General features: G+C 50.7%; 2 protein-coding genes across 2 annotated transcripts in view; one reads left to right on the top strand and one right to left on the bottom strand.

The window, feature by feature from the left end:
- TMEM67 (transmembrane protein 67) overlaps positions 1–15,547 on the top strand; it is a 1,162,308-nt gene that overhangs the window by 155,503 nt on the left and 991,258 nt on the right. Inside the window, exons 4-6 of the mRNA XM_085605278.1 lie at positions 12,187–12,286; positions 12,368–12,437; positions 12,543–12,617. Coding sequence (XP_085461404.1) covers positions 12,187–12,286; positions 12,368–12,437; positions 12,543–12,617 — 245 coding nt within the window. The remainder of the gene's footprint in view (positions 1–12,186; positions 12,287–12,367; positions 12,438–12,542; positions 12,618–15,547) is intronic.
- The window catches only part of LOC146831047 (uncharacterized), a 498,359-nt gene that overhangs the window by 154,635 nt on the left and 328,177 nt on the right, over positions 1–15,547 (bottom strand). The gene's annotated exons all lie outside the window — the stretch shown is intronic.

Below are 15,547 nucleotides of genomic sequence, written 5' to 3'. Positions count from 1 at the left end.
CATCGTGGCAGGAGACAACCCCCACCCCCCCAGCCCCCCACCACCTGCCCCACCCCCCAGACCATGTGGCAACCCTGTAAACAAAAACCTTGTTATCCAATACTGGGTCCAACGCCCCAACCGCGTCCGACCAAACTGTAAACAGAACATAACTACAGAACCTAAACCAGTGCTATCGCCTAATGGGGGAATAGGTTAATGACACACTGAGATATCAGTAACGTGCACAAATCGTGGAAGCGCCCAAGACAGGGCGGGCCGGGGAACTATCCATACATGACCGGATTACACAATATGCTCCAATGTCCCACTGAGGTGGTCAAAGTGCATAGGAGATGCCATCGATGATCAATGAAGGGGTGTACACTCCCAAGCACACCTCCGGAGAGCAAGCCTCACAATGAGAAACAAAAGCCAGAATATCAGCCCGGTAGGCTCTCTAGAGGATCCTTGCTAAGGTGAGTGGAGTCCGAAGGGAACAGCGTTACACTTCCCTCCGTGTCAGAGTCCATGGAGTTTCCTGGGGATCGGCTAGTACTGACCGCAGGCCGGGTGGAGTGAAAGGAGGAGGCCGAGCACAGTGCCTCACGTTGGCCCTCCCGGATTTGCTGCTGCGGTGGAACGCTAGAGGACGTGCTCTGCGTTAGCATAGTCTTTTACCGCCGTCGTAGGGGTCTCTGCGATCGCGGCACCGTAGAATCCAGCCTCCTAGCCGGGAGAACCTCCGGGAAGTTTGTCTAGCCAGTCCCATGCCCTTTCCGGTGTGTCGAAAAAGAGAGACCTATGTTGATGGACCACTTTCAATTTGGCCGGGAAAAGCAGCGCAAAGGCGAGGCCCGTTGCGTGGACCCGCGCCTTCACTTCCATAAAGGAGAAGCGCTTCCGCTGCACCGCTTGTGTGTAGTCCGGGAAGATGAGGACGGTGGTGTTATCTATACGCAGCGGGCCACTGTCCCGGGCAGCGCGCAGGAGGTGGTCACGATCCCAATAATTGAGGATACGTGCTAGTATAGGGTGGGGGTTGGCTCCCGGCGGAGGCCTCCCCGCAGGGACCCGATGCGCCCTTTCCACAGTAAAGTGGGGGGAGAGACCAGTAGGGGCCACCACCGTTTCAGCCAGTTTTCAATATGGATCGTGGGGTTCGGGCCCTCCACGCCCTCCGGGTATCCCACGATCCGGAGGTTGTTGCGGCGCGCGCGCGCCCTTCCGCGTCGTCAGCACGCGCCTGTAGGGCATCGATCTCCTGGCGCATACGGGTGAGCTGTTCGGTGTGAGTTGCCACCTGTGATACCAGGGGCTCCACCGTCTGGTTCGTGTGTCGCACCTTGTCCGCCAGCTTCCGGTGGTAATCTTTCAGGAGGTTCAGGTCGACAGGTATCGCTCCCAATTGGCCTTCCAGCGCCGAACGAGTGTCCCTGATCTCTTTGAGGATCATATCCAGTTTGTCCGGGGGGGGTAGCTGGCAATTCCCCACTTGATGATCGGTCCGGGCGATCGTCAGCGCAGACCGGGGGACGTGACCTAGTGGACACACTGGACGGACGCACAGGTGCCCTGGGCTTGACCCTACCCATAACGTTGCCTAGGCGGAAGGGAGGCAGCAAACCGGGATGTCAGAGCGCGTCCCCACTAATTCCCGCTCCAGGAGCTATGTCCTGCGGTAGGCAGAGGGAAGGGCAACCATCCAAGCGCACCTCCACAGCCGCCCCCGGACCAGATGCCAGTCCCCACCAGGCGGGCAGGGCAGCATGTAGGTTCGGTAATCGAGTACTGAGGGCGATGCGAGGAAAGAGCTACATGACAGAATGTTAGGCTATCCGGGGCCTCCAAAGTCTTCCTGGTTTTGGGGCTTCTCTGTGGCACCCCCGTTACTGTTCTCTCGCAGCCAGGGTTTCAGGCGCCAAGCTCAGTCAACCACCGCTACAAGCAGTCCCCCAAGAGTGGTCCGTCGGCCCGCTGTTACGCCGGCTTGCCATCGATATGCGGCGCGATGAGGGCCGCGGACACGGGACTCGCCGGCGCCATCCCCACTCAATATCCCCCGCAGCAGCACCACACCAACCGTCAGGCCAACCAAGTCGTCCAAGTGGGTGTCTACTCACGGGCTCCGGGGTCGCTACGGCAGCCTCCGTCAATGTTTGTCATCACCCAGCAGATGGCTCTTCTCGGACCCCTACAGCAACACCAGGGGGCCACCAGCAGTTGCACCCATCCGCGGGCAATCGGCGGCATCCGCAGGGAGCCCCTTTGCCATCGCCCCGGTACAGCAGTTCACCAGGAGTATGTCACAAGCGCCCCAGGTCCTCCGGACTACAACTCACGAGCCCTGTCGCGAAGAAATCCCAGGGTCGCCTCAGGTCGCAGGATACGCAGCGTGCTCAGAGGTACCTCCGCCTGGGGGGGCCCGCCAGGCCGAACGCCGCTCCTCCACAATTCGGGGCCCCAGAGCGGGTGCAGGCACGCCGGACACTCCGGCCGTCCCTCAGGGAAGCCCTCGCATGCAGTAGCCGATGATCGGCAGGAGGGCACTGCGTAGTCCGCTCACCATCTGCTCCGCAACCAGGCCGCAGACCGGGGTGTCTAGTGCCGGCCAACGCCGCACGCCGCACCACGTTCACAGGCCTGGCCCTCACCACAGCTCCGCGGCCGCAGCCCGCTTCCACCACACCAGGCCCGGATCTGTGCACCGCCGGCAACAGCGTCTCAGCCGGCGGCGGCGACGACGAGTCATTCAGCAGCCTCTGGAACACCGGACAGCTCCCCAGCCTCCAGCGGCAGAGCCCGGCAGTCGGATACTGCCGCAGCGCCTAGAAATGTGTGCAATTACAGGATTTTGCAGCCCCCGGCCCGGAGCTCGTCTTCTAGACGTCCGCCATCTCCGGCTGCTAGCCACGGCCCCCCCCAATAGAAAGTAGTATTTAATACACTTTCTTAGTTTTGAAGTTGGCAAGTTTAGTTTTTAAAAAAGTGTTCCAGCATTGTAATTTTTTATTTGTTGCTTTATATGGCAAGCTCGTAACTAAGATCTTGGTCTGAGCAGAGCAGTTTCTATATAAAATGTAGTTTTTGAGTACTTTAAATTTTCATATATATAGCAGATATTTCCCTCCAAAAGATGAAAGGAGTCTGCACTTAAGATATGACCATGGAAATCCTTTTATTCAAATAAAGTCACCGGCTGTAATTTCCCCAACGCGTTTTGGTCTTATCCGACCTTGTTCACAGCTAACGGCATTCTTGCTTAACTGACACCAAAGTTCTATTCCATATTTATATAATTTCCACCCCCTTACTCTGGGTTGAAATGCATGATGGTTTTTGTAGTGTCAAACAGTTTTTAGCCCCAGTGGGCCATCAGATCAATTGAAAACAGATGAAAAAAACGGAGGAAGAACCATTAAATTTCCCAGTGCTGCTACCCTGTGTACTGAACTTCACCCAACCTTGAGACCAACTCTTAACTATGCCCAAATATAGTTAATACCATAAAAAGCAACCTTTTAGAGACTAGCTTATTAAACGAAAACTTTTATTTTTTTCCCTATACTAATATCAACAAGCATTGAAAATGCAATAGGTCTCGCCTTTGATTAAGTTAAAGCCATTTGCTTTGCTAATGGTATTGTATAGCAAAGCAAATGGCTTTAACTTAATGAAAGGCGAGACCTATTGCATTTTTTTTTTTTTTTTTTTTAATAAAAACCTTTATTTTCAAAAGTCTGGACACAGCTATTCAGCCGACAACCCGGAGGTTCGGCAGCTTCGATCAAGAGGAACAGAGACGCGTCCACAGTACAGTGAAGGAGGAGTGCAAAGATTCCATTTTTAAATAAACACAAAACACACAACAACCCCCAGCAAGGCAAGAACACTGAATGCCCATGGTGATAGCCCCCCAGGGGAGGCAGGACCCCAATCATCTACCAGTTACAGTACTGTGAAAAGAGGAAGAAGGGGGACAGCAGAGGCCAAAGAAGTCCATTAACCATACTGAGCTGGAAAGAAGGTTAGGAGGAAAGCTGTTCCTCGGGGGGATCCAAATCAGGGGCAAGACATATTCCCCCCCCTGTATTGATTCCACCGCCCCCAGATGGCGTGCCACTTCCGAGGGCGGCCTCTAGCGCAATATACCGTCTTCTCCCTTAGCATACTCCAGTCCATATTTTCTTTCCACGCGGTCAATGTGGGGTGCCCCGCGGAGCCCCACAATCGCGCGATATCTCTCTTAGCGACCATGTTACCCAGAGTCACCCATTGGGTCTGTGCCTCATCGTGGTCAGTGGGCCCCCAGACATTCAGGAGGCAACACCGCGCTTCCGGCTGCATAGCAATGCCCGTCACCTCCCCCATCACTGCATGGACTCTCCTCCAGAATTCCGTAATGACACCACATTCCCAAATGATATGCAGGAAAGTACCCACCATACCACATCCCCTCCTGCATAGGCCGTCCTCCGAGAATCCCATGTGAACCAGCCTTGGCCCCGTCACATACACTCGATGCAGTATTTTAAGCTGCACCAGCCTCAGATGGGATCGCAACCTCCTTAGGAGAGGAAACAGCAGACTGCCAATCCTCGTCATCCAACTCGAGGCCATCCCTAGTCCACTGGTCCCTCAGCCCCAGAAGCATATCCGCCCGGACGTTGATCAGTTTCTTATAGATGAGCGAGATCGTCCTCTCGGGCATATGGCCATCAAGGACCCGGTCCTCCAAAGGAGAGGACTCCGGCACCTTCTCACCCTCTATGAGGACTGATCGGAGGGCGTGACGCACCTGAATATAGCGGAAAAACTCGGATGGCCCCAGCTCATACTCCTTCTGCAACTCTTCAAAGGACTTCACCCTCCCCTTAATCAGCACATCTCCGACCCTGGAGATGCCGATCAAGTCTCATTTGTCAAAGCCTTTTGTGTGCCAAAGCCTACCCAGTCTCTCAGATTCAAACAGCGGGGTAGCGAGGGTGAGCCTATCCTTCCAGCCCAGCGAGTCAGTTGCCATCTTCCACACACGCACCGCCACACAAGTGGGCCCCGTGAGGGACGAGTCCAGGGACCGCGAGTACAACGCCCTGTAATAGTTACCACCACGCAGCAACCACCTGTCCATGGCATACCCAGGGCTGAGGGCAGGGCCATAAAACCCATGATTAATCGCACTCAGCTGGGTGGCCCAATAGTACCGTCGGATGTCTGGAAGCGCAATACCCCCGTCGTACCATGGAAGCGTCAACTTTGCAATAGCTATTCGCGGGCGCCCATCCCACAGCAACGTTCGTTGGAGGCCTTCAACCTCCCGAAAGTAGTTGGTCGGTACCCAATCCAAAGTATTCTGCAGTGCGTAGAGGAACCGGGGAAGAGACATCATTTTGAACAGGGCCGCGCGCCCAACGAGGGAGAGCGGCAGCCTCCGCCAGCCTTCCACATCCCGCCTCAGGCGCGCTAGGGGGGGGAGCAGGTTCCTCTCATATCGCACAGCAGAGTCCATGGAGATAAAGATCCCCAGATACACGAAGCCCTGCTGAGCGACCTGGATCGAACAAGTTCGAGGGATCGGTGGAACCTCGCCACTAAGAACATATAAATACGATTTACTCCAGTTGATAACGAGACCCGAGTTCCTACCGAAAGATGTGAGTACGTCACAGACCACTATAAGTGATTTCTTGGGTGAGGCTAGATACAACAGGATGTCATCAGCATAGAGCGAAATACGGTCCTCGTGTTCAGGCGACCATCTAAGTCCCCGTATATCCGGGTGCCAGCGTATCCACGCAGCCAGCGGCTCAAGGGCGAGGGCGAACAACAATGGCGACAGGGGACAACCTTGCCGAGTACCCCTCCCAAGCTGGAACGGAGTCGACGCCCGGCCATTTACCACCACACTCGCAAGAGGGCCCTCATACAGCAACCTCACCCAGCTCACAAAACCGTGGCCAAAGCCGAACTTGGTCAACACGGCCCACAAATATGCCCATTCCACCGTGTCAAAGGCCATCGTGGCATCAAGAGACGCCACAATAGCTGGTTCACGCAGCGTGCCCGCCCTGGCGATTACACCATGAAGGCGCCGAAGATTTAACGCTGTGTTACGGTGCGGGATGAATCCGGATTGATCCGGGTGGACCAAGTCACCGAGTACCCTAATCAATCGGGCCGCCAGGATTTTAGCCAGAATTTTCGGCTCTGCGTTAAGGAGTGAGATAGGCCTATAGGAGGCGCACTTATCTCGGGGTTTGCCCTCCTTGTGTATAACCACAATCGTCGCCAGTCGCTGATCCAACGGGAGGGCCCCACTCCCCCGCGCCTCCACGAACATGGCGCGCAGGTGAGGGGCAACCCTATCCGGAAACAGCTTGTACAGGTCGACCGGCAAGCCGTTCGGACCCGAGGCCTTGCCCGAATTCAACGCGCGGATAGCCCCCGCCACCTCATCGACCGTTATGTCACCATCTAAATCGTCCCTATCTATATCGGAGAGACAGGGCAATGCAATATCACGCAGGAGGTCACGCGAGTCCTCGGGCGGCCTGTCCGACAGTGAGGCATAAACCATACGGAAATAGTCCGAGAAACACTGTACAATCCTCTCAGGTTCCACAATCACCTCTCCCCCCCCCCCCTCTCCCGTCAACTCCGGCACTACTCTATTAACCCGTTCTTTTTTGTCCAGCCAAGCCAGGAGTTTCCCGGCCTTGTCACCAACATCATACAGACGGCCCTGCTGTTCCCTACTGAGGGTCTTAGCGGCATTCGTCACCAGGTCCTTATACTCGGATTGCTTCAAGCACAGCTCATGCAGTGAGGCCTCTGTAACCTCCTCCTCCAGCGCTCCCTCCAAAGCCGCGATCTCCTCAACCTGCAAAACCTCGCCATCTCTCCGCCGCTTGGCAGCCACTACAAGGGAGAGGGCTTCCCCTCGCAGCACGGTCTTAAATGCTTCCCACAGCGACACTGCCGAGTCCACGGATCCCTGATTGTCCTTGAAAAAATTATCTACTGTCTTTACCAGCACGCTGCGCATCTTGGGGTCTCGGAAATACCAAGGGTTGATAGGGGCCACCCTTCCCCCTCCCTCCCGACCTAGATCCAGCCTGACCCACACTGGCGAATGGTCAGATATACCACGCGCCATGTGCCTGGCCTCGGACACCAATGAGGCATGCGCAGCCAGAGTGAGTAGGTAATCAATCCTGGAAAGGCTACCATGCGCCCCGGAGTGGAAAGTGTATTGGCTCTGTGTGGGGTGCTGGAGCCTCCAGCAGTCTATCAGGCCAAGCGTGTCTAGAAAGTCTGGAAGCCACTTCTGAGCCCCCCCTGTGTCTCTGGGCGGGTATCTATCCAGCAGACCGGAGCCAACAGCGTTGAAATCACCTCCCACCACAAGCATACCCCCCGGGAGATCCAGCAAGGCCCTACCCAGATCTGCGAACGTGGAGGCCTGCAGGGCCGGCGGGACATAAACCGAAACTAAAACCAAAGTTCTTCCTTCCCACCGCCCCGCCACCGCCACAAACCTCCCCCTATCATCAACAATGGTGGAGTCCACCTCAAATGGTAGCGAGGCTCTGACTAGGATGCCCACACCCCTGGACCCAGAGGAGAATCCCGAATGAGCTATGAATTTATAACCCTTCCTATTCAGAGCATAGCACGTATTACCTATAAGATGCGTCTCCTGCAGCAGGGCAACATCCGGCAATGACCGTTTCAAGAATTGCAAAACAATCCCACGCTTAATGCGATCCCCCAAACCATTAACATTCCAGCTTATAACACTTAAACCCCTACCCCCCATCCCCAAACGTAAAGAGGCCCACCCCACACCCGAAGAGCCACCATGGAACAGTCCTGGAAATAATCACTATGCCTTGCGGAAACAAACCCCCCAACAACAAACCCAAAGTCCCGGAAACCCCCCCCCACCCTGCACCCCTGCTGCAGCTTACAAAGCCCCCCCAACTTGCATTGTGCCTGTCGCCCTACCAAACCCAAAATCTACAAAAAGTACCCTAAGGGAGGAAAGAGCTCCCCTCGTCCTCCCACAACCTCCGTATTCACTGTAAGTCATTATCTAAAGTCAGTCCGAGTCAGTCCGGTTCCGAAGACATCAACCTTGTTCATCCCGGCCACTGTCCCCGTCTACGGCAGTGTCCTCTTCCGTGCGCCGTCGAAGCAGAGCGTCCAGCCATTCATCCGCCATGGCAGGCGACTCAAAGAAGAATGTTCGGTCTTCAAACACCACACGTAGTCTGGCAGGGAAGAGCATGGCGTATTTCAGTTCCCTCTCCCGAAGCCTCCTCTTCACCCCCAGGAAGCCCTGCCGCTGCCTCTGCACCTGCTGGGTGAAGTCAGGATAGAAATTCACCGACGCGTTCTGGAAGGGGACCGGGCCCGTTACCCTCGAGGCCTGCAGGATAGCGTCCCGGTCTCGAAAATGAAAGAGCCGGGCGACAATCGGCCTCGGTGGGGCTCCCACCTTGGGCCGCCCACCCGGCACTCTATGGGCCCTCTCAACTGCGAAGAACTTCCCTAGACCCTTAGGCTGCAGATGGTTGGGCACCAAGTCCTCCACGAGCAGGTCCACGGAAGTCTCGTCCGAGGACTCCGGGACCCCGATAACGCGCACGTTGTTGCGCCTGGCCCGGCTCTCGAAGTCCTCCAGCCGACGGGCGACGAGATCACTCTCGGTCCGCAACTTACGGACCTCGGTCTGCAGGTCCGAGACATCATCGGCGAGGCCCGTGGTCTTGATGTCCAGGGATTTAACCCGTTCATTTGTTTTGCCCAAATCCGCGCGGATCAGATTAACATCCACCAAGATGGTATCCACTTTGTGCGCCAGGGCATCAAACTGTCTCCCAATCGAAGTCTGCAGCCCGTCGAGCGCGCCCATGACATCCTGCAGTGAGAGCTCCGGGGCCAAGGGTGAGGCAGACTTCTGTGTGTCCGGGGACTGGCTCGGTGCACCCGGTGACCCCCTCTGCTGGGCATAGCGGTCCATGTTATTGGCTTGAGTATAGGCTCCCCGCCTGGTGGCCTTAGGCTTCGGCCGGTCCACCTCTGCTTTGCCCGACATGGTGGGCTCGAGCAAGTCGGTTCAAACAGGACTGCCCTCTCTCAGCGAGAGAGATCAGGAGTGCTCCGTCTTGCGATGGGTCGCCAGTGTGGCATGCAGAGCGTCCAAATGATAATAAAGCAGCCGTGAGCACTCCCTGGGCTGGGCAGACAAAGGGCGAGAAAGTGAAAGTGAAAGGATAGGGACCTCCGTCCGGCAGTTCACACCTCGCCTGGCCGCTGTTGTTCAATTAGATGTCGGGCATCCTGCCAACTCGAGCCCCTGGCATCCCTCGGAGATAGGCCTCAATCTTCCGCCATGCATAACTCCGGTTCCCGGTGGGCGATTCGACCTCGGGTGGCATCAATCGCCTCCCTGACAAGTCATCTACACGATGCCATGCATACAAACAGGATTATATACAGGATAGACGACGGAGGGCACGAGGGTCTCGGGAGCTCAAAGCTCACGCGGCCATCTTGGTCAAGCGCTAGGCTCCTCCCCCCTATTGCATTTTTAATGCTGGTTTCTTTTCCCCTTTTGTTTCTTTCATTTTGATGTTATCTGTGGTATAAACACAGTCTACAAATCTATGACATGAAGATTTTGGGATCCTGAACCAAAAGATGTTATGTAAAGGCTGTATGGAGCCCTTGCCCCTCTCTTAATGCGAAAATGAGGATGCCCTGCTGTAATATCCTGATTGTATTTACAGATGTTTTCAATAAATAGAATAAAAAGAAAATTACATCAGATTGTCTAGGTGCAAGAAGTCCTCATTAAGAGATTTTCATAGAGGAGTCTAAAGAAGATTGGTGTTAGAGGTGGACTGCTTTGAAGAATTGAAAAATGCATGTGCCTTGAAAAATTGAAAAATGCATCTGTGGTGATCTGGGTCCAGTGGTTGTAGTAGTGGGAAGGCTTTCGTCCCACAGATGTGAAGTGGAAGATCCACTAAAATGGCTGAGGCTTAACAAAGAGGGCACCGCACATGCCACTATCTCCAATTAATATCATTTAAAATTCTATTCGGTGCACAAAATTCAAGGAAGGCAACCATTACACCTCCCTCTTGAGTAAGATAACCCTCAAAGAATAAACGAATAGGACCCAGCACTCTATTTTACTTTGTCTCAGGATATTATTCTAAGAATCCAACATATAAAGTCCAATTTTAATGGGTAAAGAGCGTATCACATCCAAGTATTAAGTAAAGTCTCTAAAGGTGTCATAGTGGCCCACATTTTAGGTTAGCGTATCATCCTTTTTTGAAGAATACGTTTTTCAGACATAATTCCATTGTAGCCAAAGCCAACTTGTTTCGTTCACAAGGAACTTTTTCAGGGCTACAATAGAAATCATATATACATACATTAAATATATGATTAAAACATCACCATACAAAATGTAGGAAAGTTTAAAAAGAAAGAACTTCAAACCATCCTACATATATAATTTATGAATTCTATACATCATTGAGCATTTCAGTCCTCATTCCAAAACATTGATGCATCATCATCCAGTATTTTCCCGATTACATCAAAAGTGGTCTACCCGAGAGCAGCCCCAGTTATGAGTTTGCCGTTTATTAGCATAAATCATCAAAAGGGTTTATCAGCACCCGCTAAATGCATATTACCATTCATAACTGTTTAAAAAAACAAAAAAAAAACAGCATACCATTATAAGGCAACCTCATCCAAACCAATCATTAGAAAATATATTGCATGTAAAAATACCTTTAATTTCTTGATTCTCATGAGGTACACTTTCTTCATTAGCCATATCCGCATTGCATTGAAGGAATATGAATTTTATTTATTAACTTGGGGGGGGTCAAGCCATATCTGCCATAGCATTGAAGGAATTTAAATGTTATTTAATAACTTGGGGAGTCACCTTTGGGCGGCTCTCAAAGTGAATGTATTAGTTTCTAAAGAGACCATCGATGTGTGGATTTTGCACATTTGGACTATTTTATTATCGAGTATGGACTTACTTCTGTGATTAGAACGTAGATGTGGGGTGCTCGGAGTAAGAATGCGGTTGGCGGACCAAGGGGAGGAGGCAGGTTGAGAATAATTAGAGAATAATATATATATCGGGTGTAATTGAATTATATGTTAACATCCCACTATTGCTAATGGGTGTGATAATCTGATGGGTTAAGAAATGGCATCAGTCTAAGAAAAGCGATGAATTAGGGTTATTCACATTACTCTTTTCAATTACATACTCGAGATGACAATTTTTGTAGTGTGGGAGCGTTATTCCTCCAGTATCAAAATGGTCTACATATTTACGCCAAATTATGGCCCCAAAAGGGTCTCTGGCTGTCTTCGGACCAGGTTCCCTTGAAAACTATCAGTTCTACCCACTCATTCATATGACAAACATCAATCACTCGTAATTGTCATGCCATTAGAGCCACTGTATACTTAGTTTTGTGTGTCTTAAACGGTGAAGTCTAAAAGAAAATGAACACATACACAAGACAAAAAATTAAAAGCGATTGCGACGAAAATTATATTGGTCATCTGACTACATGTCTAAATGTTGGTCATAAAACTCTAATGCTTTAGGCATGCATACTTTTCTGCTTCCTACCAAGGTCTGCACAGCGTACATTTACTAGTTACTCAGACTTTTTTTCCCCTCTGTGCAACCACACATGATCAAGAATGCACTACAATTTTTGGTCAGATTTACAGAAGCAGCTACGTCCTGAATCTGATCGTAAAGTGTCTTCAGTCCCTGCCAGTTGTAGTAAATATGACTCTGCTCTTTCTAATGTTCCTCTCTTCTCCCCCTAATTCCTGCAAATGTGGTTTTTTGCTTTATTTTTTATTGATGCTCAGGTTTTTGGTATATAAGGTTAGACCCTAGTATGACGACTTCGGATTTGTGAAAATAAAAAAACTATATGCTAGGTTTGACGGCAGTTCCCCCCACTCTACATTTGCTCCACAAACTGTGCTAAACGTAGACCCCATATGACAAATATACGTCATGGGAAAGATGGCATAAAGTACTATCAAATTACATATGACTTAACATTTCTAGAAACATTTATAACAAGCAGGATAAGCTAACAAGTTAACTCAGAGCTATTTTTCTTTGTTCTTTAGTTGAGCGTGATGTCAATGGTACGCTCCTTGAAGAAGCAGAATGTGCATATTGTGATGAAAATGGGCCATCTTTCTCTTTTCCAGACACCTTGAGAGATCGGTAAATATTTTTTATAACTGTAAACGTGTAATTTATTTCACATTTTCAGAGCTCAAATTGTGTGGTTTGTTCTCTGTGTAGGTGTGTTCGGTGTGAACAAACATTCATCAACACCACCAGATCATGCACTTGTGATGAACCATATATGTTGGTAAGTGTGACAAAGTGCACAAAGGAGTGCAATTCTGTTTCAAGCAGATGAAACTAATTCTAAATTGTATTTAATTTGTCTGTAATTAGTAATTCTCTTTTTCAGACTGGAGGACTATGTTTCCAAGGGTCAGTTGAGTTTCCTTCAAGAGTGCTCCCAACTGTGCGGTATGGACAGCTGGTGGGTAAATCCAATTAACTATTGTGTGTGTTGTCATAATTACACTGAGCTTTTGCTCTAACTTGCCACTGGAAAACCAACACATTCTTTATTGTATCAGAAACTATGCCATAGGTGAACTTGAGGCCAGAATTGCCAGCACTGTACTTCCATGTGCCTTAGCCCAGTTCTTCTTGTGCCATTTTCATATTTTGTCCTTTTACAAAGTCTTCGACCACTTCAATAGGCTAGAATCCTCTCCTGCGCCTACTTGAAGTCTGAGCACTTTATTAAGAAAAAGATGTGAAAAGCATGATATCATGAAATAGAGTGACCAAGGTTGCCCCTAGATCGCAGTAGTTGTGTAATACTGACCCTTAAAGAGTACATGGAGTTTTTATAGAGTTTAGTATACAAGCACCAGCCGAACACAGGTTACAGAAACAGATCATTGCAGATGTAGTGTTCTCATGAAGTAGGAGTCATTGACCCGCTTTTTCTTTCACCCGGCTGCCACGGCGACTAGGGAGAGTAACACAGGCTCCTCAGGTCACTACAAGCCCCAGCTCAACCTGCTGCTTGAGGCCGCCAACGCAAACGTCATAGCGCCGGAAGATGCCACAAATACGGCCGCGGGCCCCTGCAGAGCGGGGCGTGCCCGGGCAAAGCCTGGACGGAGGGCGGGCCCATCTGCGCCCGTCAGAGGCCAGAGGAGGCAGGGCAGGGCCACACCTCTTTCATTGGACCCCTGGTTCATGCCACGGACTGACACCTGCTCTGCGAGGTACTGTGTGATTTTTATTTTTTTGTTTTTACGCGAACTGGGCCTGCGCTGAGATAAGCAGAAAAACTTTATTGACTGGAATTCCCTGCATAGGCTTATGAACTAATGCCTCATTGCACATTGTTCTTGACATTTTGTTCGCAATCCGATCACTAGTTATTTGGACGTTTATTGCCATTCTTTTTTCCGCTTTGTTGTTTGGGCTAAAAATATGGGTAAAAGGAAGATCATGGAGGGTTCTGGAGAGGGAGGTGGCGGCAATGGTCGGGCTGATAAGGGGAAAACGGCAAGGAAGTCTTCCAAACACGCAGGAAGCAACTGCGTTTTGGATCGAATGGATACCCTCATTAGCGAATGTGAAGGTATCCTGGAGGCTGAACCAATTACGCCGCGTATCCCAGACCAGCCCCCCTCTAATTCTACCAGCCCACTTTGCCCAACGACCTTCCCTGTATTGTTTCAAAAACCCCCCCGAAAGGGTACCCTCACATCCAATTTAGCGATCCCAATAGAGACACCATTGGAACCTGCTAGAGCTTGTCATTCTCCCACCTCATACGTTCGCACAAATGACCACCAGTCTGACCGTACTATTTGCTGCGCAAACAGGTTTTTCCCACTGGCGTATTTGCCAGACGACTGCAGGGAAGTCACGCCCCAGCCACCATCCATCCCTATTGTAGGGCTTTACGTACAGCTTAGCCCAGGACCGCAAGACCCATCTCAGCTCATTAACATGCTCAGGTCCGAGATAGGAACCATGAGATCCATGATTGAAGACCTCACTACTTTGGTGAAACTGATGCTATAAAAGGACACACTTAACAGTGCATAAATCCCCTGAATTAACCCAACCTACAATCACACACAACGTGCGAGACCGCCACTAAAGATAGGGGTACTAAAGGCTATGATTCCATTTCGCTCCCTCCCGCTGCATCAATCTCTAAGTGCATTCCATCCCACCATCTGGTTAAGCATTCAAATAATTCTAAAGTTAGCACCCACAAAGATTCTTATAGCCTAGCAGTCACCCGGAACTCTATAAATCCCATCAGACCAACTATCCCACCCTGGGCACATCGCCCCTTACAAAAGGCTCAAGATCAATTGAATTATCTACTCACTTCACATCTGCCCAAATGTCATGGTAATGTCCCCAAGCTTGGCCCAGCGAGTGGTTTTGAGGATGAGGTTTCTTTGATCAACAAGACCGTCCACTTGATTTGCCACGTTGGGGGCTGTCGCTCAGTGATACGGCATGACATCATTAGGGCTCGGAGATGTACGTTTACCGCCCAACCTTTAGACTGCATTGAGCTTACCATGAACAGGGCTGACTTGGCTGAAAATCTCCTTGCTTTAGAATACCGTACCTGTCCCCCAGAATCTTCCTCAATACAGTTTAGGTGCTCTCCTCTTGCCAATAGGAGCAGGCCACCCGCCACGTAACAATCCACCCTTTCAGCTGGTGATACCTCATTGGTGGCTATAGATTGACCACCAATTGAGCCCCAACTGTATCCCGGGTCACGTATCACCCTTTTAAATAATAAGCCAAGTTCTTATAATACCCCGGCCCAAAGTACTGATTTAATGGACGATATATCTTGGGGGAAGATTGGCCATAGTAACATCCTTTTAGCTACTGAGAGGGCAAGAGGAGCGGAACATTCTGTATCCTCAGATTCTCAGGCACAGCCTAATCCCTTTGCCCTGCCCAGCCAACATACCACAAGCAGAAACATTGTTGCTGGGTCAGCCTTATACCATCAGCTGAATATTTTATCTTGGAATGTGGCTGGGCTAAGTAGCAAACTGTCAATCCACCATTTGAACAAATTTATCGAGGGGTTCGACATATGCATTTTTCAAGAAACAATGAGTCTGGTCCCTCTTCACAAATCGGGTTATACGATAGGGAGAGGGCATCCGTCAGGGAGTTTGATCATCTGGGTGAACATTGTCCTGGGCTGTCGAATCGCCTTACAACCAAGTTCCTGCCCGGATATTTTGAGACTTAGTATCAGGGGGCCCAGGGGGGGAGAATGCTTGATTTGTTTAACGTTTATATAAGGGGGAGCCAAGGGGGCAGGCCTTCACCTATTATTACAGCTCTGGAAGAAAGCCTAGTCAGTTGCTTGTCTCACTCTAGAGTCTTAGTGAC

This window comes from Triturus cristatus, chromosome 5_1 (genome assembly GCF_964204655.1).
Source record: "Triturus cristatus chromosome 5_1, aTriCri1.1, whole genome shotgun sequence".
In the NCBI taxonomy this organism is placed as follows: Eukaryota; Metazoa; Chordata; class Amphibia; order Caudata; family Salamandridae; genus Triturus; species Triturus cristatus.
The sequence above is the reverse complement of the archived record's forward strand: the minus strand, read 5'-3'. Positions and strand labels throughout refer to the sequence as shown.